Source organism: Sebastes fasciatus, chromosome 11 (assembly GCF_043250625.1).
Source record: "Sebastes fasciatus isolate fSebFas1 chromosome 11, fSebFas1.pri, whole genome shotgun sequence".
Classification (NCBI taxonomy): Eukaryota; Metazoa; Chordata; class Actinopteri; order Perciformes; family Sebastidae; genus Sebastes; species Sebastes fasciatus.
Genome location: NC_133805.1, coordinates 8,143,063 through 8,169,376, shown reverse-complemented (window position 1 = coordinate 8,169,376; position 26,314 = coordinate 8,143,063). Strand labels below are relative to the sequence as shown.

General features: G+C 42.3%; 1 protein-coding gene across 9 annotated transcripts in view; it reads right to left on the bottom strand.

Moving 5' to 3' along the window:
• rnf220a (ring finger protein 220a) overlaps positions 1 to 26,314 on the bottom strand; it is a 203,637-nt gene that overhangs the window by 34,402 nt on the left and 142,921 nt on the right. For 8 of the 9 annotated variants that reach the window (XM_074650285.1, XM_074650280.1, XM_074650281.1 and 5 more), the window contains 4 exons: positions 15,788 to 15,917; positions 7,423 to 7,471; positions 3,108 to 3,203; positions 169 to 211 (listed from right to left, as the gene is read on the bottom strand). In XM_074650285.1, coding sequence (XP_074506386.1) covers positions 169 to 211; positions 3,108 to 3,203; positions 7,423 to 7,471; positions 15,788 to 15,917 — 318 coding nt within the window. Of the gene's footprint in view, positions 1 to 168; positions 212 to 359; positions 616 to 3,107; positions 3,204 to 7,422; positions 7,472 to 15,787; positions 15,918 to 26,314 lie in introns of those variants that run through there. The other variant, XM_074650289.1, reaches the window with a different exon arrangement.

The window sequence follows — 26,314 nt, the reverse complement described above, 5'->3', positions numbered from 1 at the left end:
TTTTCTGACATTAAAGCAAATCTGTATACATTTTATGACTTAAAAACAAGCTAGAGCTCAGTAATAAACTCTTAACAACAACATTTAAATCACATAAATCCGTTTGGAGCTATATAATGTGTATTAATAAGCACTCAGCAGATGAAACTCAGTGTGTGTGTAACATACCATTCAATCTTGTTTGCCTGTTTGCTCGAACTCGTAAAAATGTCTGTAAGCAGAGGAGGGAAAAAAGAGAGAGAGGAAATATACATTAGATATTAAACTAACAATATCACATGTTTACAAGCTCTAATGTAACTTTTCTGGATGGGATTGCTTTGGATTGCTGAGAGCTGGAGGATTGTAAACAAACCTACTTCTCTATTGTTTTCCACATCCTCCATGTCTGTCAGGGTTCACTCATCATAACTCTGTCTACAGCGGCTAAAACTCGCTGCTGTAAACCGGCCGGCTGTGTCTCCGGACTGCCACCATCACTACAGACTGACCGCTGTGTCTGCAGTTTAATACGGATGGAAAAGGATTGGAAAGTGGCGCTCGTATCGGCAGAAACTGCTCATGTTCACCGCCATGTTGGCTTGTTGTGATCACGTGACCGCGCTGGAGACGGAAGTGGAGGAAACGTCACATGTTGTGCCGGAAGTCGACCGCTAGGGGGAAGCAGCGGGTTTCATTAAACGGCTTCTTTTTTAATTAATGCTTTCTACTAGTTTTACATACAGACTATACTAAGGTGCACAACTATTGTATTAATAATAATATAATAATATAATAATATGTAATAATAATAAAAATAATATATATAATATTGTACTGCTCCTCTGACTGCTACTTTTGTATTTATATAATAATAAAAAAAATAATTGGAAGATTTCATTCAATAAAGTTATGTCAAAACTTGACAATTTGGTGTTTGTGAACATTCTCTACTTTTTACTCTTAAGATAAGATAAGATAAGATAGCACTTTAAGAAAAAAAACATGACTGTAATAAATACAAAATGTATAAGTAGTAATATTAATACCAGTGCCTGATAGAATAACAATAAAAGTAAGATAAATTTAGTAAAATAAGTAAACTAAGATATAAAAGTAAATTACAACATAAGAATAAAAAACGTGATTATGTAATAATATAAAATGTATAAGTAGTAATATTAACACCAGTGCAAAATAGAATAGCAATAAGAAAAAGATCAATTTAGTAAAATAAGTAAACTGAGACAGAAAAGTATTTTTTTACAACATAAGAATAGAAAAAGGAGTACAAATATAGTGTATAAGAAGTAATACTAATACCAGAATAACAATAAAAGTAAGATACATTTAACAAAATAAGTAAACTAAAATAGATTCTTTCTTTTCATTCATTCTTTTAAATGATCATGATATAATAAAGGCTTCATAGTTCAATGAATAATATTTTAATTTCTAAATCTACAACAGTTTCATCTTTACCTCTTAGAATCTTCAGATATGTTTAATACATGTCTAATATCTTTCTAATACAGTTATCATGTGTTGTTCCTCCAAATAACTAAGACTATTGAAGTGTGAAAAAAATAGGCTGCAACAAATTATTCCAAGGGACGTAATGGGGGGGTATATTCTCTATCTTGTAAGGGGTCAATGGCTGAAAAAAAGATTGATAACCTCTGAGTTAGTATATAGTCCAGTGGTACCCTTCACAGGGTCACAAGATAAATTTGAAGGGGTTGTGAGAAATTGATGGGATAGGATTTGATACACAAATTTGTTTTCATATTTTGGATTTTTCTGTAATCTTTATTTATTGGGAGGGAATAGTGGATTATGCCCTTTTTTGTAAGCGGTCAAAAGCCAAAAAGGTTCAGAATCAATGGTTTAATCTTTAATAAAAAATTGTATTTGTTAAGCTTATCGTATGTTTTATATAAAATCTGCAAAGTATATTGCAGTGAAAAGTAGTGGGATAGAAGTATAGGCCCATAAAGTAGTAAATAAAGTGTGTAAAAGTATGTCAAATTGTACTTAAGTACATCACTTGATTAAATGTAGTCGGTTACTTTCCACCACTGGCAACAATTAAAATCTACATTCATCTAAGTGAATGTGGAACATTTGGGGTCTCGGGTAGTTCAGGATGCCTGAGGGTAAATTCTCTGTATCATCAAGAATAATGGTCTCATCATTAAAAAGTAGCATTAAGATATAAATGAAGTGAGCTCGGATCTCCACTTCTGTCTCCTGCAGAATGTGCACCTCAGGTCTACTGGGATTCAAACCCGGAGTCTTTAGCTATGTGCTGACTAAAGCAGCACCAGTCGCAGTTATGGATGCCCTCTCGTTGACACGGCAACACTGAGTAGGCAGCGGTTCCTCTCACTGTCGGCCCATCGTCCATCAGGGAGAGCCGACGAGCAGTCAGGCTTCTGTTCTAGCCCTCTATCTGTCTCCTCACTCCTTCCCTCCTATCCCCTCCCCTCCCCTACCCGCCACCACTTGAGTTATAGGCCCACTTGCCTCGCGTGGCCACTACTACCGTATCATTATGATACACTCACCGAACGGCTGCGGATAGGTCAAGTTTTTTAGAGGGAAGGGGAGAGGTAGAGAGGAAAAAGAGCACTGACAGGCAGGGAGGAGGTGGCGAAGTCCGCCATTACGCTTCATTTTCAGGGTGGTAAAAAGAGTCACCATTGACTTAATCATTTGTATAATATAAGGTGATTTCAGCAGTTTCACTTAATGAGAAAATCTACTTTATCGCTATAAGGTCTTTATGAGCTGTGTCATCCCGAACGTATGGATGTGTGGACTTAATAGTTCGTATTTTATGGTGTGAGGGGGGAAACCCACTTAACCCGGAGATACATCACGGCCAGAAGAATTACCCGAACAAACTTTGATGAATTTAAGAGATAAAAGCAGTCAGGGTGGGGCTTTCAAGACGTCGGAGATTTAAGGAGATAGGTCTACTGGTCAATGGAAATGCTGAGAGGGCATAAAAAAACTAAAATCTACCATAATCCTCTGCTTCTACGCTGTTATACATCTGTCAGAATTAAGGACATTTCTTGTTATGTGTGTGTGTGTTTGTGTGTGTGTTTGTGCGCAAGTGTGACCTGGTATCTGTCGGAGTGGTGGGCGTCTTCAGAGGACAGCGGCGAGACCACGGGAGACTCTCCCTCGCGCTTGATGTGCACCGACAACAGCATCGACTAGAGAGAAAGAGAGAGAGAAAGAGAGAAATAAAATGTCTTCTATATGCAGATGATCTTGTTATATTATCACCTCTGGAGCAACGATTACAACAGAACCTGTCCTCGCTTGCTGCATGGGAATGATCAATAAACACGGACAAGGCAAGAGTCATGCTGTTTGAAATAAATAAATTTAGATCTAAGCAAAACAGATACCATTTCACTGTTGGAGAGATAACACCCCCGCGTGCCACCACCTACACCTTAGCTTGGCTTGACAGTAAGATCATTTGAATGATTTAACATGTCCATAAGGTCCATACAGACATAATGCAACAATTAGAAAACAAACATTGTTCTGAAGAAAGCAGACATGTGCTGCCTGCTGAAAGCTTAAGTTGTAGTTAAAGTGGCAATAAAACAACAAATATTGAAAATTTCAGTTTAAAGCTACAGTTGGTAACTTTAATAAAAAATACTTTTTGTCATATTTACACAAACTGTCACTTTATCCTGACAGTAATACATGAGACAGATAATCTTTGAGAAAATCTGGTTCCTAAGCCTCGTTTTGATGCTCCTAATGGCATTTGCTTGGGAAGTTCAAGCACTGAAAGGAGTTGAAATGTCAGTCAAAGTGCTGGTGCTGTGTAAAATCCTGAAAGAACGTAGTTGCCATTTCAAGTGTATTAACTGAAAGGCGATGTCAGTGAAAGTGTCGCCTGAAGTGTGAGCATGGAAAGCAGTTGTAGTAAAAGAAAGACGAAAGCAGTTGAAAAGTCAGCTGAAGAGTAAGAGATGAAAGCAGTTGAAGAGTCAAAGCTGAAAACAGTTGAAAATTCAGCTGAAGAGTAAGAGATGAAAGCAGTTGAAAAGTTGGCTGAACATTAAGAGATGAAAGCAGTTGAAGAGTAAAAGATGAAAACAGTTGCAATGTTGGCTGAACAGTAAGAGATGAAAGCAGTTGAAGAGTCAAAGCTGAAAACAGTTGAAAATTCAGCTGAAGAGTAAGAGATGAAAGCAGTTGAAAAGTTGGCTGAACATTAAGAGATGAAAGCAGTTGAAGAGTAAAAGATGAAAACAGTTGCAATGTTGGCTGAACAGTAAGAGATGAAAGCAGTTGAAGAGTAAAAGATGAAACGTTGGCTGAAGAGTTAGAGATGAAAGCAGTTGAAGAGTAAAAGATGAAAACAGTTGCAATGTTGGCTGATGTGTAAGTGCTGAATGTAAAGTAAAATGTGTAATTAGCCTTCTGTAGACTGTTTGACCATATAGTGTATATCAAATGAATACATATAAAAAAGCAAAAATAATTGAATTTCTAAAATGTAAAGTTTATTTCTGTATTTCAACAGATTTCTTACACAGAGAAGAAAGAACAGAAAATGGGGAATCTTTACCCTTGGAGGATTTCTAAGTGTTATTGCCACAGATGCTGAGAGCGCCACGTCATCGATGATGACTGTAACCCGCCTGACTTTGTCTATAAAGTCCCTTCCACTGATTAGAGTTAATGTTTATGGGACGTTAAGAGGAGTTAGGGAAGAACGAGTGATTGAAAAAGAGAGGAGGAAAAGGGAGCAGAGGAGGAGGAGGAGGAGGAGGAGGAATGGTAAACATCTGAAAAGGAGGAGCGGAACTGTCTGACATTACGGGACGCTGCCTGTCCATAAATCTGTCTCACAACACTCTGCACACACACACACTGTCTCATTCTCTCATAGACACACAGGTATAAAACGATATCCTCCTCTAACCCACTCTGTGACATAGACAATCCGGGGAATTCCTCAAGTGAACAAAGTAGATAATGATGGGAAAGGAAGAGAAAAGAGGAGCAATATCACTTCTTTACAAGGCTTACAGAGCTCTAGCTGTGTGTGTGTGTGTGTGTGTGTGTGTGTGTGTGTGTGTGTGCGCGTGTGCGTGTGTGTGTGTGTGTGTGTGTGCTTATATGCTGCTGCTTTTTTTCTTTTTTTTTTTACAAGGCAGCTATGAAATATTTGTATTTACAGTCGTCTCCTATTAATCAAGCGGAAAGGGGCAGAGCAGAGGCTTAAGTGCTCGACAGCAGTAATCTAATAATAATATGTGAGAAATGACCAACCTCCAGTGCTGCCACAGTAAATTGGACATTATGCATGATGCTTTTATGCCTCCGTGCGAGTGTGTGTGTGTGTGTGTGTGTGTGTGTGTGTGTGTGTGTGTGTGTGGTCCTTTTCTTCTCTTTTATCCAGGTTTAAAAAGGTCAGGAATCATTTACCTGGGGGGGGCGTTCTGGGAATATGCTTAAGTTTTATCATTAGAATGTGACATTTAGCGGTATTCTGCGAAGACATTATAAATGGAGATCCTCCACTGAAATTTTGGTCTTTTAAACCAACCAATTAAATCAACACGCCAAAAAGATCAGCGACAAAAAGGTTGCATTTAAAAGCTGCATTCAGGTGAGTGACTGGATTTACACCTCATGGTGCAGAAAGTTTAACTCTATAATTGACTGTAAAGACTGTAATAAAGGGTGTTTTGTGAATTTGCATTGTACATTTATTAGGTTGCAGCGGGATCAGTTTTAAAACTAGATAGATACTGAAGATACTGGCATCGTATGAAACTACAAAATCGAATGAATCCATTGGTATCAAACACTGACAGCTGTTGTTGTCTGTTGGTCTTGAGTTTGCCATGCTATGATTTGAGCATACTTTTTATGCTAATTGCAGTACCTTTGAGGGTTTATGGACAATATTTGTCATCGTTTTGTGTTGTTAATTGATTTCCAATATTAAATATATACATACATTTACATAAAGCAAGCATATTTCTCCACTCACATGTTGATGAGAGTATTAAATACTTGACAAATCTCCCTTTAAAGTACATTTTGAACAGAAAAATGTGCGATTAAATATTTTAATCGACTGACAGCCCTAGCTTGAATCTGTGTTTTGTATATGTAAATCAATAATAAAAAAAAAACACATAAAGAGAGACAAAGAGAAAAGTATGTGTCTAAATCTTTTTAGTGGGCCGAGCACCCCGTGAGGAGGTGCGTCAGGGTTAATCTCCGGTCTAACGGGGGGCGGGTGGTGCATACCGGGGAGGAGATGGCGACAACATACCCATGTGCTTCAGACTGGCCCTCTCCATTCTCCACGGCCTGCCGCTGAATACTAAACAACAGCGGTGAGATGCGCAGTCACGGCCCGGAGGGGAAGGCCATGCGGCGCTCAGACCCCTGCTCTGTCTGCCTTTCTCAAGTACAAGCCCACCCACAGCGCTGTGTGAGTGCTGCTCTCCAAGCCGGGGGTCAGCACCCAAAGGTGTGTGGGAATGAAAATGGATCGCCTGAATTATTTCAGAGCTCTTGTGTTGCATTCATGTTCACGTCGGACGTACTTTCTCTGACTTTCACATGGTCTTCAGTTGGAAATTACAACAGACATGGAAACGATGAAGTGCCCGATTGCTTTAGGTGTTCTAGGAACAGAGTAGAGCTATATATACTAGTCCAGTCCGGTCTCACCAAATGGTGTATGAATGATACATCAATCTGTAAGTCATTTTGCATGCAATGATAATGGTGTTCGTCTGTACTGACTGCAATGTAAACGCATCCGCGTGTATATGCTATATATCATCAAGATATCAAGTCCACCCATATAGTTTATTCAAAGTCCTCTGAAATGTTGGTTTTTACTTTTAAACCTACTATCTATAGATCATGTTAAGGACATAGAAAGATCTTCTTTCCTTATAAAACCGGTCTTAAGTCTGGCAGCTAGTGATGTGTTCAGATGAGTCAGTGGCTGCAAACACTATAAGGGACTGCCCTCTTGATGGAATCATGAGTCTGTCTCCCCACAACTTGACGCTATCTGTCTTTTCTTCTCTTTTCTGTCTGTCTGCATCTCTCTAATTGGAACAATCACAGTACAGTGCCTCTTGGCTCTGCTGTGCTGCCTGCTGGACCACGAGAGACTGGTACTTCTGTGTGTTAGATATAAGACAGACAGAGGCCTATACAGTACAGCTGGTTCCCCCCTTAGTGCAGCAGAGAGGAACAGCTCTGATACGTGGACTGTAAAGAACTACACTACACATCACTGAAAAAGTGCCATAATGCACACATCTGACTTTTTGTACAGTTTTGAGGTATACTTGATTTCAGCCTGAATGAAAAGGACACCAAATATAGACATCATATTACATGTGAGGAAATTGAGGTGCAGCTCACCTTCGGGGTTCCTGGAGTGGCTGCTCCATCCTTGGGTGAAGTGTTCTTACTGCAGTCGAGAGAGGAGACACAAATAGAAGTTTGTTTTGTTATGTAGTGCAGAGTTGAATCTGGTCCCACATATTCGTGTGCTTGGTTTTAGACATATTTCATTCATTTTTTAAATATTGTGTATTTTTTGGAAGGTGTATTCGGCAGCACCAGACACAGTTGTGGGATATTATGATCTTTTACAAATGGATCACTGTGCACCGATATATACTAGATTTGATTTTCCACTATCATCCCTCGGCTTTCAATTCTCTTTCCCTTTCATCCGTCCGTCCATCTCCTGCTACTCTATTTGATGGTAATTGAAAACATTACTGCTTGATGGCAGGATTACTAAGAACACCAGCTGGATGTTCTTCTCTACTGAGGCAATCGTTCTCCAGATTTGTCTCTCACACACACACACACACACATATCGTTTGTTGCGGTGGCAAAAGCAGGAAATAACTGATTTTGCAGTGATTTGATTTGCCAGTGCAGTCAGCCCCCGTGGTCGCTTTGACTCTGAAATATGTGGAGGACAATCGGCGGGCTTGTAAACGTTATAGGGAAGAAGGGATACGGAGGAGGAGGAGGGGGACAGTAAGAAAGAGAGAAATACGTGTTCCAGCAGGATACATTCTCAATTGATCTGTTGTTCCTTCATTTCTTTTATTGTTGCCCTCTCCTCCTTCTCTTCCTCCCTTTTCTCTCTCTATCTCAAGATACAATACTTTAAAAACCAGCATTGAGACCCCGCATTTCCAGGCTCAAAAACAGCTTTTATCTCAGAGCCATCACTGAACTGAACTCCACGAAGGTCCCAGCACCACCACCACCAACTCCCACCAACATCATCCCCCCCCCCACAGGACTAAAAGTGACAACCTGAGTGTAAAATAGAAAAAAAACATGTCCCGTCTGCCGCTGCAGGCCGTTCTGGCCGTTGACAGTTGTCAATAAAAAATGGTTTGAAAGCTCCGAGGCAGATAAAGATGGTTTGCTCGCAGAAGTCTGTACGGGTCACAATGCTAACAAGGCAGAAAGATGCCGCCTTGATCATCTGGGCCATCCTGTCTGCTGAAACGTCTAAAAAAAGATGGCCCGGCGTAACCTTATATGGACTCGCTGTGGCTAGGAAGACGTGGACAGTATAGCTTGTCCATTTTGTGGAAAGAAATGGAGGTAAGCTAGCTACGTTTTACGAGTTACATCTATTGTAGCCTACATTGTTATCTTGATAGCTACGCTCTGATTACTGTAAAAACGACGTTGGGGAAACGGCTAGTGGCTCTGCTTCAACTGTGCGAGAGCCTGTGGTCGGCCGACCAAAATTTCGGACATGTCAGCATTAATCGGTCCTCGGTCCCCCCTGTACACTGCACGGCAAACGACGCCCAATGAAGCTGAAATTCGAGTCGTGAGGCTCAAAATTCGGGCCAGCCACAGGCTAAAATCGTACAGTGTATGCCCAGCTTAAGAGCAATAGCAGCTGGATGTGCCACTTACTTTAATGTATTACTGATATGTCACTTCTATATAAATGTTTCTTGTATTACTATGGCAGGTGTATGTTTGTGTGTGTGTGTGTGTGTGTGTGTGTGTGTGTGTGGTGTGTGAACGTGCATGTATGTGAGGAATGTTGAATGTACCGTTTTAAGAGCTGCACAGCAAATTTCGTTGTACAATGTGTGCAATGACAGTAAAGGCATTCTATTCTATTCTATTCTTTATGCCATATCAACATGATTGATATGACTCCTTCTTTCCCTCCTTCTGTCTCTCTATCTCTCTCTCGCTCACCCGAACGCAGAGATACATTTCTCCGAGCTTCTCAAAGCGTCGCGACGGGCCCGACGTTGACAAAGCGAGACAGGGTTGTCATGTTTGCTTTGAGACCCTGTTAGCACTCCGGACGCCCTCGGACACGTAATTGAGCGCGACCTCTAATCTGACAGCATGCCCTGGTAGACAAGGGATTTCCTTTTGCAATGGCTGGATGGGTGGATAATAAGAATAAGAAGCCTTATTTATATGTCACTTATCTGAGAGGAGATTTTACAAAATGGTGCACAAGAGCAAGGCCAGGATAAATATAAGACAGGAATATAATGCACAGCTGCACAGAGATAGGGAGGGATGTATGATGGGATGGATCCTTATACACACTGTGTGATGTGGACGTTAGCATCGCCCTGGTTCCCTCGACAAAAAGCCAGTGGGAGTATTCCATTGGGTTTTGGATTATTGCACAAAATAAACTCTGTGGCAAACAAACGTTTATGATACTTACACGTTTTGTTCGAGGCTGTAAAGGCGAACGAGTTGGCGTGATGATGTTTAGTAGTCTCATTTAGCCACTTGTTAGCCACTGCATTTTTTAAGACACGTAAAAGCTTCAAAATTCACGAGTCGGATATTTACGTATTTTATGTTGAAATCTCTTCAGCTTGCGTTAACCACAGACCTTATTTCAGGCATCTAACTAAAAACCCACCGACTTCCAGACAAGGGAACAGGAAGTGCTAAAATGCTGCCTCATTTCTGGGTTTTAGGACTCATTCCTATAGCACTCTATAGAAACTTATGGAATCTATGGAAACAACTTGGTTAGGTTTAGGCACGAAAGTTACTTAGATAGACCTCGGAAAAGATCAAGTTGTGTTAGGATTAGGAAAAGATCGTAGTTCGGCTTTAAATAACTCTGGAAGTGGCGTAACTGAAGTACATAAGTTAAGTGACAAATAAATCAACGTTGACTTCTGGTTTCACACGGGACACAAATACCGGTCTCTTCCTTTCTTCCTCTCTACGCAGCGTTTTGGGATATACACAAATTACAGTGCATAACTTTCCATAGGTATAGCTATGAACGGAGTATGAGACCAATCTGAAATACTCGACATGATTTTTGGACATATATTTGGCATATAACAAGAGATAAATTTACTATTAACACAGAGACAAAGGATTAAAACTCTTAATTTCTCCATGTCTGTAATCAAAACCTGTGAAATTACATCAGAAAAAAATATCAAATGAATTAGGTTAGTGACTTATGAGAGTCATTATTAGTTATTATTAATATTATTAGTTGTCATTTTAGTTTGTATTAGTCTTCATCTGATGTGATTGATTCCGTTATGACCTGAGATGAGTAGCTAGTGAGAGTGTGTATCAGAGTACAGTATATTCCGGTGCCTGTGTATTTGTATATTAAATATCTTTGGTGAACATGTGTGTGGAAATGTGTCATTACTGTTTGTGTGGCTGTGTGTGTACCTGTAGATGTGTGTTTGCCTATTGTCTAGCTACTGTGTATGTGTGAATGTCTCGAGTGTGTGTGTGAGCGCTGAACAGCGGGCCTCACCTCCACCAACAAAGAGAATAAACATGGGTGACACAGTCAAGCTGCTGTGTAATGCAGGGGAATCTGTCTTTCCCCTTTTCTATCTCTGTCTCTGTCATCTCTCTCTCTCCTCTATCTCTCCTTTATTCATTACCTGGAACCTCTGCAGAGGCATCAACAATAACAGCCACCTCCACCTGCTTGTTGACAGTGTCAAACAGCGACAAGAGAAGGAGGGAGAGGGAGAGAGAGGAAGAGAGAGAGAGAGAGGACAGCAGTTGCATGCCTGCCACGATGGGAGAAAATTGCCACAATGACAGAGGGGGTGATAGAGAGATGAAAGGGAGTGAAAGGAGAGGGGGGGGGGGAGGTAGAAGGAGATGAAATGTGAGGTGAGAGAGAGAGAGAGATGCGGCGAGGGAGGAAGAGCGGGCGACATAAAGAGAGAGAGAGAGATCGAGCGAGGGAAAGATGAAGGAAGACAGAAAACGAGAGAAAGAAAGAGAGGGATTGATGGGAGAGTCGGTGTGTCGCCGCCTCTTCTCGCAGCTTCACACGTCTGTTTGCCCGGTTCTATGAATTTTTGATGGGGTGGTGGTGGTGGTTGGGGGTGGGGGGGGGGATTCCAGCTGCCTGCCATGTCAAAGCAAGGAGAAGAGTGTGGAAATGAGCAGCACGGCAAAGCGAAACAAACACACAGACAGACGGGAGGAAGAGGAAGGGATGGAAGACGGGAGACAGAGCAATTTAAAATGTGTTGTGGTAATGAGGCCTGTGTGTGTGAATGGGGGGGGGATGAAGACAGGTGAGGGCATGTGGGTGCTTCAAACTAGTCTTACAACACATAGTCTCACCACGTCATACAGAACCCTCTCTGAACTTGTTAAACCTAAAGGAGGAACCTGTGAGATCATGAACAAGTACAGTATATCATACTGTATAGTATAGCTACAAGGGATCAGGTGGGGGCTCAAATATACCATTTCTTTTGTTTAAAATAAAGGAGAAAAAAGCAGAAGAGACTAAAACAAGTCAGGAAGTCAGTATTTAAAGGGGACCTATTATGCTTTTGTGATTTTTCCCTTTTCCTTTAGTGTTTTATATAGTTTTTTGTGCATGTAAAAGGTCTGCAAAGTTGCAAAGCCCACACCAAACACTGCTCCTGAACTGCCTGAAACGCCTCGCTTGAAGTCCCGCCTTTTCTTCCCGCCTTTTCTTCCGTAATGTAGTGATGTCACAAAGTAACACATTTGCATAATGGCTATTTTGGCACGCCCTCAAACACAGCTAATTAGAGCAGAGCCACTAATTTCTGTTTAGTGGTTTAGCTGTAAAATGAGAAAGCTTGTGACTCGGCAGCCATGTTGAGATCAGTTGAGGAAATACCAAGCACGGGCGGAGCAAACTTTCTAATTTTACAGCTAAACCGTGCACTACAAGATGTTTCTGAAAACATTTAAGGAGAGAAATAGGCATTAACATAACAGAATATTGATTCATATTTGATCAGCGCTGCCTAGTTTGACCGTTTGATCGGAGTTTGCGAGTGATTGACAGCTGCCTCCGTTGAATGAACAGCCAATAGGAACGCTCTCTCTCTGAAATGACCTGTGATTGGCCAAAGTCTTCTGTCACGGGCTAGATTTTTTAAAGCCTGAAAACAGAGCCATGAGGAGGTGCAGAAGTCTAGTTTTCTCTCAGAACACTTGAATTACAATATGCTAAAAGGTTATTATGGAATTTTTGCCCAATGATGCCAAAGATATTCTGCCTACTGACGCTTTAATCTGGACCAGTGGGCTGATCAGTAATTTGGAAGCAGTTCCATTCAGTAGAACCACCCATCTTCCACAAACCTGGTTAAATCTACATCAATCCTACACAAGTAGTTTGATTGACAGCTAGCAGGAGCCTCATCCCCTCCCACCCCCACTCCCTACCACAGAGAGAGATGAATAAGTCTTTTTTCAGTGGGACTTGGTGGAATGGAGGGATGGCGCTAACCTCAAGATACTGATTGCTTTTTGCCTTTTTGTGTCGTCTGCTGGAGAGGTGGGGGCTCGCTCTCGTGGAGGCAAATTGATTATGGAGGAGGAGGAGGAAGAAGAAGAGGAGTAAGGGTATGGAGAGAAGGGGGTGATGGGGTATGTAGATTACGTTGCCCCCACGAGCCACCTGACGTTTACAGGGCATGATAGATTACCATTTGCTCCACTGTGTGTGCGTGTGTGTGTGATTTCCATGTCCATACATGAGAAGCTGCGGCCCGTGAACAAGCGGCAGAGCACACAGTCACAAGAGAGGACAGGATGGCAGTCGTAATCAAACACGCGGCGAGAACAGAACGGAGCAGAGATGTAGAAAACAAATAGAAACACACGGAAGAACAGATATTCACAGAAGAGGCCGGGCAGATAGGGACGCACATGTTTCACTACTCAAACACACACACACACACACGCACACACGCACACACGCACGCCTTCGTTTCCATACCCACAGCTCTTTCATTCAGCGAGCGCTGGTCGTCATTAAAGGCAGATTTACTACAAATTGGACCAAATTCCCACTGTCACTTTCAATGATGGCTGCTAGCATGCAGAGAGCCGGGGAGAGGGAGAGACAGTGTGTGTGTGTGTGTGTGTGTGTGTGTGTGTGTAATATAAGACGCACACACACACACAACACTTTCTGCTTTTATTTTATCTCCTGCTTCCATTCCCTTTGACGCGCATACAAAGTGACACTGAGGCATTTTGTGTAAAATGTTATCCTTTGCATCCTTATTTCCTCCCTCCTCTCTTCCTCTTTCCTCGTGGTGTGTGTGTGTGTGTGTGTGTGTGTGTGTGTGTGTGTCGGACGGGTTAATGGCGAGTAGCTAAATCAGCCAGCCGTGACGTTAGCCACCATCCCATCTCACCCGGGGATGACGCTATTTCCTTAAATAACCGCGCGTGTGTGTGCTTACACGGTATCTCAGAGCCACAGAGGGAAGGGCAGACTACTAACCTTTATTAATTATTGAAACACACACACACACACACACACACACACACACACACACACACACACACACACACACACACACACACAACTCACCATATCAGACACTGATGGATGGATGGATGGATGACCCTCATGCAGCTCTCCCATGTAATCTATTCTATTTTGTTCCATTCTGTTGTCAGTTGACTAATGCTGCATTCACATGGAATAATGTAGATGGTAGATGCCAAACTAGATATCATTTTAGTGGACGACAGAAGGACGGTAAAATTAGGAAAGACCTGCAGAGAATACCGGCAACGCTAACGGTAGACGGCATTGCTTTCCAAAGTTAAAATATTTTAACTTTTTGCTCTTCTCCGTGATGGAATATTACAACCGCATGCAGAGAAAGTTGTTTAAGGAGACCGCTGTTCATACCCTGTTTGAAACTAGAAATCAACTTTGGTTTATTTGTCACGTAACGTCTGTACTTAAGTAACACCACTTCCGGAGTTATTTGAACCCAAACCCTGTTCTTTTGCTAAACATAACTAAGTACTTTTGTTTCCGTCACGTAACTTCCGTGCTTAAATTACACCACTTCCGGACTTATTTGAACCAAAACCACGATCTTTTCCTAAACCTAACTATGTGGTTTTGTTGCCATCATGTAACTTCCGTACTTAATTTCGACACTTCTGGAGTAATTTTTAACCCAAACCACAATCTTTTCTAAGTAGTTTTGTTGCCTAAACCTAATCAAGTTGTTTCCTGTGAAGACGGAAGTTCATTTTGAATAGACTGTATGCTTGTAACTAGCGGAAATTGACAAGTGATGCTGGACATTCGTAGGAAAACGCAGGAAAAATTAGGAATAAACTTTTGTAAGATATCATACGAACTGTTGAATGAGGATGCGTAGACCCGTTAGCTTTTTTTTCATGATTCTTTTTTAAAGTATGGAATCATTCTGCCCCAAAAATCTTTCTCCATTACTCATAGAAACGCTCTCTCTGACTACTTGTCTTGCTGTCTCTTCATACATTCTTCCCTCCCCTCACAAAGCCAGGAAGGAATATGACCCGTTTACACTGAGGACAATGGGTTTATCCCAGGTCATTGCTTTGGTCTGGTGTTTGTCTAGAAACATGGTTAAATGAGGTAATCATGAAATGACAGGACTGGGTTAGAAGAAGACAGAATGAAAGGAGATTTGGGGAAGAAACATGGGAAGTTATGAAGAGGACAAAAACAGAAGAGGGAGGACTAGAGAGGACATGAGTAAGGGTGGATAGGACAGGAGATAACAGGTAGGACTAGTGAACAGGAGAGAGGAATGAGGAGGACTGGTATATTATGTGGACAGACGGGAGGAGGAGGGGTACGGGAGGTGTAAACGGGGGTAAATGAAGTGTGATTTCCACGCGGGGTGACGCTATCTGTCGCCCTGTTCCTCCAGGTTAATGGGGACTATCATAAAGCTGGGCCGCTAAGGTGGACACCGGGTCACACGCAAACACAGCATCACACACGTATGTACACAAACACACACACACATACACACAGCCAGACGTGCGGTCAAGGTGAAATATGGATCCTAATGGTTGTGTCCCATCGTTAAAAGGGCTCCGTGTTGATTTATCCACCGTAAAACAGCTCGTGCAACTGCCACGAGGAGAAGAAAGGGGGCGGCAGTGAACTCCGGGTCACAGGTTTGAATCCTTATCCCCGCAGGAAACACTTAGCGTTACGTCGACGGCATGCCTCTGCCTTTTATGCGAATTTACGGCACCAAAATCTTGACATAAAAGCTGAGTTAAAGCTCAGCCTTCACCCTATGCCTAAAAAAATATACATCTTTATGAGCCAGTGAAGTATTTGTCTTTAAGGATTGATATCAGTTGAACTTTGATTTGACCGAACTTACTGCAAATGAGTTTGAGTGAGTGTGTGTGTGAATAATAAACTACATACAGTACATGTGTTTTTTGGGCCTACCTGAAGCATATGGCAGCTAGCCTCTCTATCTCCGTCTCCATGTGTTCCTGTAGCTCTCCGGGCCTGAGCAGCACCTGGCAGATGGGACAGATTGGAGCCTGGCTGTCATACATGGACATCTTCTTTTTACCTGGAGACAAGACAGAAAGCAAGACAAAGGGAGAATCATCAGTATGTGACAGTATGGGACGTTTAGTCAGGACCCCTTGTTGTCATTTTTAAACGCACTGGTTACGCCTTTAGCGTCATATTTCAACATGCAGGGTAGTCCGACATGTGGTTAACGATGGGAATTCAGACACACTTGGTTAGGTTTAGGAAAAGATGGTTAAAATAAGTATTTTTAACTTAAGTTAGGTACATAAGTTAAGTATGTTATGTACGTGACGTAAGTTAAAATAAGTCAACGCTGACTTTTCATTTCACATGGGACACAAACGACGGTCTCCTGGGTGAAAGTTCTGTGAGTGTATGACCCCTTCCTCCTCCCTATGCGGACTTTGTCGCTCTTTATACTACGTCACCTGACGTCCTCCTTTACTCCCATCGTAATTACTATGAGCAACGGAGTAAACACGTTGGTCAACATAGTTGACCTGGCAGCCCAAGGACACTCAAGGAAACTTCCTGCTAGCACCAAGGCTTAAACCGTGGGTTTACTCTCTAAAAACCACCCACATTAAGTGCATGTGCATTATAATTATGCTTTACGAACAGACAAAGTAGTGGAATAGAGTGCTGTGCAGTCTCCGTTGTGTCTTCTCAGGTCACAGCAGATTTAAAGAAGTGTCAGCCGCGGATGAGATAATGCTGTATAGAGTCTGCCAACACTACCTCACTTCATTGTCCTTGATCAGCAGGGCACAGGGCGGGGCCCACCTGTGTGTGTGTGTGCGTGCTTCATTGTGTGTATCGGAAAGTGCGCACTTTGCAATTTTTTCTTTGGATGTCGTAGTCTTTGTGCCTTTGTGTTCGTGTGTGCGTAAGTATAGTAGTACACATCCTACTCGAGTGAGTCTGAGACAGCTAAATATAACATCTATTGAAAGTGTCTCGGCGCTTAATGTCGGAGGACACTTCCTGATTTCCTGTATTTAGCCAATCAAATGGGCTTTTTTTAGCCTGGGAACAATAGGCCCCGCCTCGGCCAGGATATCCCGTTTAGACTGCTTGTCACCACGGCAACGACAGGACCAGGTATGGGGACTCCCTATCTGTCTTGTCTTCACACACACATATACATGCTCACGTAGCCCTCTGGGGACACCGTATCCTTGCTCACATATTGGTCTGTCAGAACAGTTTCCTGCAAGAGAACTCATCAAGGGACAACTAGTGGGGAACACACACACACACACACACACACACACACACACACACACACACACACACACACACACACACACACACACACACACACACACACACACACATATACATCACCCCCCCTCACCTCCCTTTTTCAGAGCGTGTGTGTGCATACCGGCCTCCCATTCTGCTGCACCGCTACTTAACAGAGCCACAGCGCTGGACACGTTAAGTGACTTTGAAAAATAGGTAATCGATTACTCTCTATCTCTCTGCCTCTCTTTCTCTACCTCTTTTTTTTCTCCACACCTCCACCCGTCCCCGCGCTCTTTCTCTCCGGCCTCATCCATTTCTAATTTTCTGCTCCCTACCATCCACTTATTTGTTTCATTTTCTTTCTCCTCCTCTCTTCTATCTCTCATCTCCTCTTTGATTATTTCATTGTTCGCCTCCCCCTTTTTTCATCTTTTCTCTCTTTTTCTGTGTTGCTCATCTCCTTTCTTTCCTTCTCAGCCTTATTGTCTCCTCCACCATGCTCCCTTCAGTATATTTCCCTTTCTCTCCTTGTTTCTCCATCTCTCTTTCTCTACCTCCCCCGCCCCTCCACCCCCCCTTCTCCCCTTTATTGCTTTGACAAGATAATTTGAGTCATGCTGAAGCCGTCGCCATCCGCCACAGCAAACAAAGAGAGATCCAATCCCTGTCTGCAGCTGATGGGGCTCTTTCTATTCCGCAGACAAACACACACCTGGAGGACATGGATGCGCACACACACACACACACATATGCCTGCCCTTGATTATTTTTAGGCTTTTGTAATGTCAAAAAAGATATATATATTTTTAAAGTAAATGCTTATTTTGCACAGCGTGAGTTTACTTTTTTTTTTGCATTTCAATGTGCAGTGATTTCCCCTTTCAATTGTGGAATTTGTATTTGTATTATTAAAATGTAGATGCACGGGCGTGACAACAGGATGTCAACAATCGACAACATGGAAAGACTAAAGGGGAGGAAGGTTTGTGTTGTGTGAATTGATTTGAATCTATTTGAAAAACACATAGTTCACACACTCAAATCTAACTTAGCTCTGATGTGATGGAACAGGTGGAAATTCAACAGCCAGTCATGTGATAGAATAGGACACAACGTTATTGTCCACCAGAATTGTCTTTAGCTCACCGGAACATTAAAGCAGCACAAAAACATGTAAAATATAGAAGTAAATCTGGTAATGAAACCCCAACAAAGTATGAAACACACTACATAAGTAAAAAATATAAATACATTATGTTGAACATAGCATAAATCATAAAATAAAATACCATGGAGCAAGATTTGGCACCCAATTCGACTGTTATCAGGCCACTAAATAGGCGTTATCGGTCACTATGAGCACCATAGATGTGGGTCATTAGGGGCCTACTTTGCCTACTACGTTGTAAAAGTGAAAGCAAAACTTAAACACGTTGTAAAACTGAATGAAATGTTATGTTTTGAACACAAACAAAAAGCTTCTTTAGGTTTAGGCAACAAAAACACTTCATTAAGTTTAGGGCAAAGATCGTTTTTTCACTTAAAATAACAACGCTTCAAAAGTGAAAGTAAAACTTAACGCCTGTGAATACAAAGACAATTACACGTTATTGGTTTCACACAGGATGTGACTCCGGTCTCCTTGGTCAAAGTACTATGTTTTGTGTCCCATCCATCGCCTCCGACCTCCACCCCATATGGAGTTTCACGCTATCTTCTGCTACTGTCATAATTACTACGGCCGCTAGAGGTCGCTGTTGTCTTCTTTTATACCTTCTTTCAGTGATCTACCACGTGAATAGATGATACAACCTACTAGTGGGTGTAGTAGGCCCCTCTTAACCCACATCTATGGTGCTTATAGCGACCAATAATGCCTATTTAATAGCGTGACAACAGTCTAATCGGCTGGATTTGTGGCTACAATTTTTTAGTTTAAAATGCAGGTTGCACGAAGACTTACTCATATTTTTGGTTGCCGCGCTCAAACTGATTAAAGACAGTTCACTAACCCGTCGCCAATTCAGATTTTCTTGTTATTATGTCACCATATGTGAATTATTAGGGTTATGTGAAACATATTATAACATATTGTCAAATCAATCAAAAGGACATGTCAACCCTATTCATTTCTCTTCTGGTCTATCTTTTCTTCCTCAAATCCACGGGTTTTCCGAACTTGTTTGCTGTCACCGTCTCTCGCCCTTTTTTGTCACTCTCACCCCTTGCATTTCTTTTCCTTCTTTTCTTCGTCTATGTTTCCCTCTCTCCGTCAAAAGCTCCCTGAGGGAAGTGAGTGACGGGGAGAGGCGACCGGGCAGATAAATCCAGGGGAGGAGAAGAAGAGGAGAAAGGGGGGAGAAGGGTGTGTGAGGGGGGGTGTTGATGTGATGTGATGTCGCACACCAGGCTTGTCAGCGCCTTAAAGATGATTAATGTCGGGGCCACACACACACACACACACCTACGCGCTTCCCACATGTCCTGCTTTGGACCTCACAGCTCAAACACACACACACCCTGCGGCGCAACATGGGTGCGTTTAATCTCAGGGAGCAGAGGGAAGGTATCAGAGTCAGAGGAGGGAGAGGAGGGGTGAGGAGGGGTGAGGAGGAAGGATGAGAGGAGAGGAGAGGGCTGGACAATAACAAGGAAATAGGCCTGACAGGACTTTTTAGTGTTGAGATTCTTCAGTAAAAATGCGGGCCGGCGGAGCGAGCGAGGGATGGATGGATGGATGCGTGGACGGAGGAGAGGAGAGAGGAGGTGTGCATCTCTCTGACAGCCATGATGGAGTGTAGGCTTGATCCCCCCTAATGTGCCAAGATGGATCGTCTCATCTCTCTTTCTCTCTCCGACTTTCTTTCCCTTCTCTGTCCCTCTCTCTCCCTCTCTCTCCCATTTTCCTGATTTCACCCTTTTGTTTTCTCTTTCCAGATCTCGTTTCCAGATCACCCCTCTTCCTCTCTCACTATCTCCCGTCCTTTTAATCTCTGACACTTGATCCACTTAATGGCTCTCGCTGGTTTTTGTTCATGTCACAAAGCAATATGTCACGCAGCTGACAGGAAGAAGCATATCCGCTGACTTTCTGTATCTTCTGTCTGATTTATTTACTCGTACTGACACGGACACTTTGGTCGGTCTAACACGATCCAGAGAATCCCTAATTCCTATTTTAGCTGATGTTATGTACAGTATATGAGAATCAGACATTTTCCAGCAACAAGTCACTTATATATCCTCAACTGTGAATGCCAATCACAGATATAAAAACACATGAAAATATGTATTCAAATATGTTTTACAGCGAGAAACAGAAGTCTGTAGCGGACATCTGAAACACATCAGTTCAAGATCATCTAGTATTAAGATAAGAAAATCATGTAAGTATATTTTTGAGCTGTTAAATAAGTCTCCAGAATGAAGGTTAAGGTGCAGTGTGTAGGAAATGTGTATCTCGCTGCTGCACAGTTACAGAAAGTATAAACTGCCCTAAGAATACAGGGTTTTTGGTGCAAAGTTTAAGAGTCGAGCATTTTATGGCATTGGATTTCATAAGGTTTCATTAGATTTTAGGGTTTAAAGGTGCAGCGCGGGGTGAGGTTGCAGATTGCAACCAACTGAAACTTCTTCCGTGTACCAAGCGTGTAGGAGATCTATGGTGGCCGGCGCGAAAAAACACGAAAACGTAAAAACGTTTGTCAGTTCTGGGCTACTGTAAAAACATGGCGGCCGGCTCCCAATGTAGATATAAACGTTTCATTCTAAGGTAACAAAAACACAACGACTCTTATTTTCAGGTGATTACACGTTAAAGGAAACACGCTTATTCCTGCCAATAGATCACCCTAAATGATTCCCTAATAAAAAAAACAAACCTAATGTAACCCCTACTTAACATGGAATAAGTTCTTTAATGAATGAAATAATGAGGAGTCACACACACAAGTAGACAGGTAATTATAGACACCAGATGGTGAGGAGGAGAGAGAGCTAGATCATACGGAAAAGTGGAGAGCAAAGAGGATGCATCCCTGCTTTCTTTGCATTTGTGTTGTTTCACTTTTGCCCTTGCTTGCATCCTAATATTCTTCCTTTCCTTCCTGCTTTCCTTCCTTTACAACCCTACTTTCTCCGTGGTTTGGTCCTTGTGCCCTTCCTTTCTTCTTTCCTTCCTTTCTGCCTTTCCTTTCCAATCTTTTCTCATTTCCTTGTTTTATTCTTCTTCTATTTTCTGTCCTTTTCTCTTCTCATAAATGTGTGTTTGACCTTCCTTCCTTCTGTCCTTCTTTGAGCACCAATAATATATAAAGTTTAGGTTTCAGTAGCACTTTAGCCAATAGCTGATGAAAATGTGTCAAATGTCAGTCATCATGAAGTAAATTTAATCCCTTTTAACACTTGAAGCATCCTTTTTTAAACTTTTTCTCCTCTGCTGCACACACACACCTTCTCTCTCTCTCTCTCTCTCTCAGTGTCTCTCTCTCCTCTCCTGCGTTGCTTTGGTCCAGATGAAGTGGGAATCAATAGATGCTAGATAGCGCCGGCTCCCAGTCACACAGACTACAATGAGCTGAGGTAAAAGGCCACCTCCAGAGAGGACGGGGATTGTCAGCTCAATACTTCGCTCTCAATGGGGCCACAGATAAAAAACCATTTGGGGTGTCCTCATGGCTCAATGGGCTAAGAGGCAAACCATGTACTCACAACACTGTGGGTCCAAATCCCATCTAATGACCTGTATTGCGTGTCATCGCTTTCGCTTTTATCTCACCTCACGGGAAACAGGAGACTGTATGTGGGACTGTTCCTGAAACCAAAAACTAGGGCTGTCAATCAATTAAAATAGTTAATCGTGATTAATCGCAAATTAATCGCACATTTTTCATCTGTTCAAAATGTACCTTAAAGGGAGATTTGTCAAGTATTTAATCCTCTTATCAACATGGGAGTGGACAAATATGCTGCTTTAAGCAAATTTATGCATATATTTATTAATTGAAATCAATTAATAACACAAAACAATGACAAATATTGTCCAGAAACCCTCACAGGTACTGCATTTAGCATAAAAAATATGCTCAAATCATAACATCGCAAACTGCAGCCCAACATGCAACAACAGCTATGTGTGTGTCAGTGTACTGACTTGCCTATGACTTGCCCCAAAACTGCATGTGATTATCATAAAGTGGGCATGTCTGTAAAGGGGAGACTCGTGGGTACCCATAGAACCCATTTTCATTCACATATCTTGAGGTCAGAGGTCAAGGCACCCCTTTTAAAATGGACATGACCGTTTTTCCTCGCCAAAATTTAGCGCAAGTTTGGAGCGTTATTTACCCTCCTTCGCGACAAGCTAGTATGACATGGTTTTCTAGTTTCATATGATACCAGTATCTTCACTCTACCTTTAAAACTGAGCCCGCTACAACCTAAAAATTGCAAGTTGCATGAATGCATTAGTGGCGTTTAAACTAATTTGCGTTACGACACAAGTAGTTGGATTGAACATTTACAAAGAAACACAGAAATGTTTGACTTTCCACGAACTTTCTATCCATTTTCCATCTTTTAAGTCTTTTGCAAGGGATTGAATTCACTTGTAAATTCTACACACAATCAGCTAATGAGCACCGAGCATGTAAACTGGATTTAAGCGCAACAATAAGAGTCAGAAAAGAGGAGGGCCGGATTTATGAGTTGGCACATACGCAGCATGTTGGTGGGCGACGCACACACACACACAAACACTGCAACAAGCACGGTCGCAAAACACACACAGCCTCACATTTCCCAAATGGAATTACAAAGTGTCTACATGTAGAGGCTGTTTTTCTGTCCTTGAACAACTGTCTTCTCCTTGCGTGTGCGAATACACACACACACACACACACACACACACACACACACACACACACACACACACACACAGACACTTCCATTCCCCCTCCTTGTTGTTCCCCTAAATGAGTTTTCTGACATGCATCAAGTGTTTATGCCCGCTACCCCTCTTTTCTCCTCTTCCCCCTCCTCTACCTCCTCCTCCTCCTCCTCCACTCGCCACTCGTCCGGCCGGTTAGCTATAACACCCGCCAACATCGGTAAACAAGGAAATCTCTCAGCCGCGGCCCGCCGTGTAACCGCATTACCGCGCCCGATAACCTCTTCAAATAATGTGCGATAAGGGGAATTTGATTTGATTCACGGAAAGGGAAAGAGGGGCCACTTCTGCTCCCCCCCACCCTCAATCTCTTCCTTTTTCCTCTTTCCTTTCCTTTATTTCCTTCTCCTCTTTCCTTTCACCCCACCATCTTCTTCTTTTCACTTAGCCTGAGGGGTCCAGACCTCCTCCTCCTCCTCCTCCCTTATTCTCCCCCTCTCCAGAATGACACCGCCTCGCATCCACAATCAAATAAATCCCACTGAGGTGTCAGCCTTCATTTCCACTCCCCCCCCTCCGCCCCGACCGACGCAAGGTGAGGTGAGAGGCCCCCGTAAAGCCATCATCTCCATAATGGCAAATATGAGCCCTAAAGCCCAAAACCAGGGGCCGCATTAACACAAATGGGACTAGCAAGGTGTGTGTCCCAGTGAGGTGATATGTTTTTTTCTTAAGTGAGCTGTGATTTAAGCAGGCTAGACACTAGGCTGATCACTAGCTGTGTCTGTGTCTGTGTGTGTGTGTGTGTGTGTGTGTGTGTGTGTGTGTGTGTGTGTGTGTGTGTGTGTGTGTGTGTGTGTGTGTGTGTGCAAAATAGATGAGGCTGTGCGGCTTATTCAGAGGACATTTGATGAAATGGAACGGGGGTCAACTTCAGTTTGCCACCCGGGCTGCGTCGCGCTCCTCCGTGCACGTGTGCGTTTCCTGTGTCTGTCTGACCGTGTGTGTGTGTGTGTGTGTTTGCGCGTTCCCACTCCCTGACAATGATGCATGGCGCTTTTAAATAGCACTCCTCCACGCCCTGCTCAAAACTCATCACCAGGCTCTTTCACTATCCCTCCTCCCTTCCCCTCCCCTCGCTCCCTCCCCACGCTCCCTGGGGTTGTCACTTTTAGAAAAGCAAATGAAATGTCGGCGCGGCGGTGGAGAGGAGGGATGAAGAGATGGCCGGATAGAGAGGGGATAGGTGTGTGTGTGTGTGTGTGTGTGTGTGTAGTAGCAGCAGTGTGGATGCTGTCTGTTTAAGTCAAGGGACTATTTCTGTGTGTGTAAACATATGCATGTTGCACCGTGAGAACGAGTGAAATGTAAATGGGAAGATGCATTTATTTCACATGGACAGGACATTTTGTCAACATGGGAACACTGTGACTGGTACTACATGTAGGATGTTATTTCATTCTGTCACAGGGAAAAGGTTTAAGCCCAGTGAACAGATTTCATGGCCACAAAAACTAAAAATTGAAAGAAACGTATATGAAATTTGGAGGATTTGGGAAAACAAAAAGGGAAACACCAAGAAGTCATAAATCATCAGCTGCCTGGTTTTGAACATACGCTGATAAATGGTCATCTGATGATCCCTGCCTGTGTGTGTGTGTGTCTTTACAAGAGTGTGTGTCAGCATGTGTAATGTGGGTTTTCCTCCTGGGACCCTGCTTTGCGCGTGTCCGTCTGAAAGACAGCGGTGTGATGCTGGGGAGGTTATCTCCAACTACTGACAGCTGTTTATTCAATCAATCACCTTGTCAGTGTGTGTGTGTGTGTGTGTGTGTGGGAGAGAGAGACAGTGGCGAGGGAGAGAGAAGTAAATTAATGGAGCATTAACCAAGTGCTGACCCGTAGAGCAGAGGCGCAACTAGCCGCTACGAGCTAAATCTCAATTCAGGAGCCCCACAAACACTACAAGCCAGTTCCCTATCAATCTTCTACAGAAGAAGACCAAATTTATCCCATATAGATAAAAGCAAGTGTAAGTTTATTTAAGCTGCCTACAGAGTGTAACGTGCTGCTTTATAAAATTATGTATAAGGAAGGGAATTCAATCATTTTATTTATTAGGTTATAAGAAGTAATACATATATGTTTATTGTAGCTTTTGTACCCAATGATATAGGAAACAATTAAAAAGGTGGATAAACTATATATTTAAAAAAAAAAATCTAACTAATAAGGATTTCTTGTACCCAATAACTCTTTCTTGTGCTATTTAAAAAAATTAATGTAGTTATCTTTTAACCCACACATTAAAATGTCATAATGAATAATTAATCATGATGATTAATCATTAATATTTAATGATTTGGGATCATGCACTTTTAACATTAAAGGCAGACAAATTGAAATAGCAATTAACTCCATGATTATACTTTTCCGGTATGATTTTTGAGCGTGAAAAGGACTTTGAACTTCTAATCTTGCATTTTTTTTTCTCTATTTTGATTTGACTGTTATTGTTTTCTAGTATTACTATTGATTAAGAGAGTGGAATATCAGACAACTAAACACCCACAGATCTTTCAGTACCCAATTAAAACAATGGATGATTAATACATACACATGCCAGCACTAAACTCTCTTTTTGCTGCTTCTATGTCCTGCTTGTCTGCAATGTCGTTTTATATGTAAAAATGTCACTACTGTTTCTACTGCTTTTAATAACTGTGTTTCCTTTTCCAGATGAAAAAACAGCTTTTGGGATAATTCTGGCATTTTTTTTATACCAAGTGTATCAATTAATTTGCACCGTCCCTTCAAAAATAAACTAAACTATTAAAAAAGAGACACAATGAAAGAATCCTCTGACCTACGCCCTTTCTCTTCTCCTCTCTCTGCTGACTGTCTCTATTCCATTTCCCCTTCCTCAGCTGTCCAGAGGAGGAAGAGGAGGAGGAGGAGGGATACCTGATGGAGAGGCGTGGGCGTGAGGCCTGTCGGCGCTCATTTCCATCCCAAAGGGGCCTCATCACGACGGAACGCGCCGTGTCAGTGGGCGAAGAGGGGCATCATCAGCAAGTTTAAAATAGACGGCCTGACTCAGCCTTAATCATCACACACACACAAACACAACTTGTTTGGGAGCTCCAGTTCTTTCCCATTCTGTTTAAAATTTCTATTGAACGGATTAACATGATGTCACATTCAGACAATTTCACACTGTCAACAAGAAGGTTAAAGAGGACCTATAATGCTTATTTTCAGGTTCATACTTGTATTTTGGGTTTCTACTAGAACAT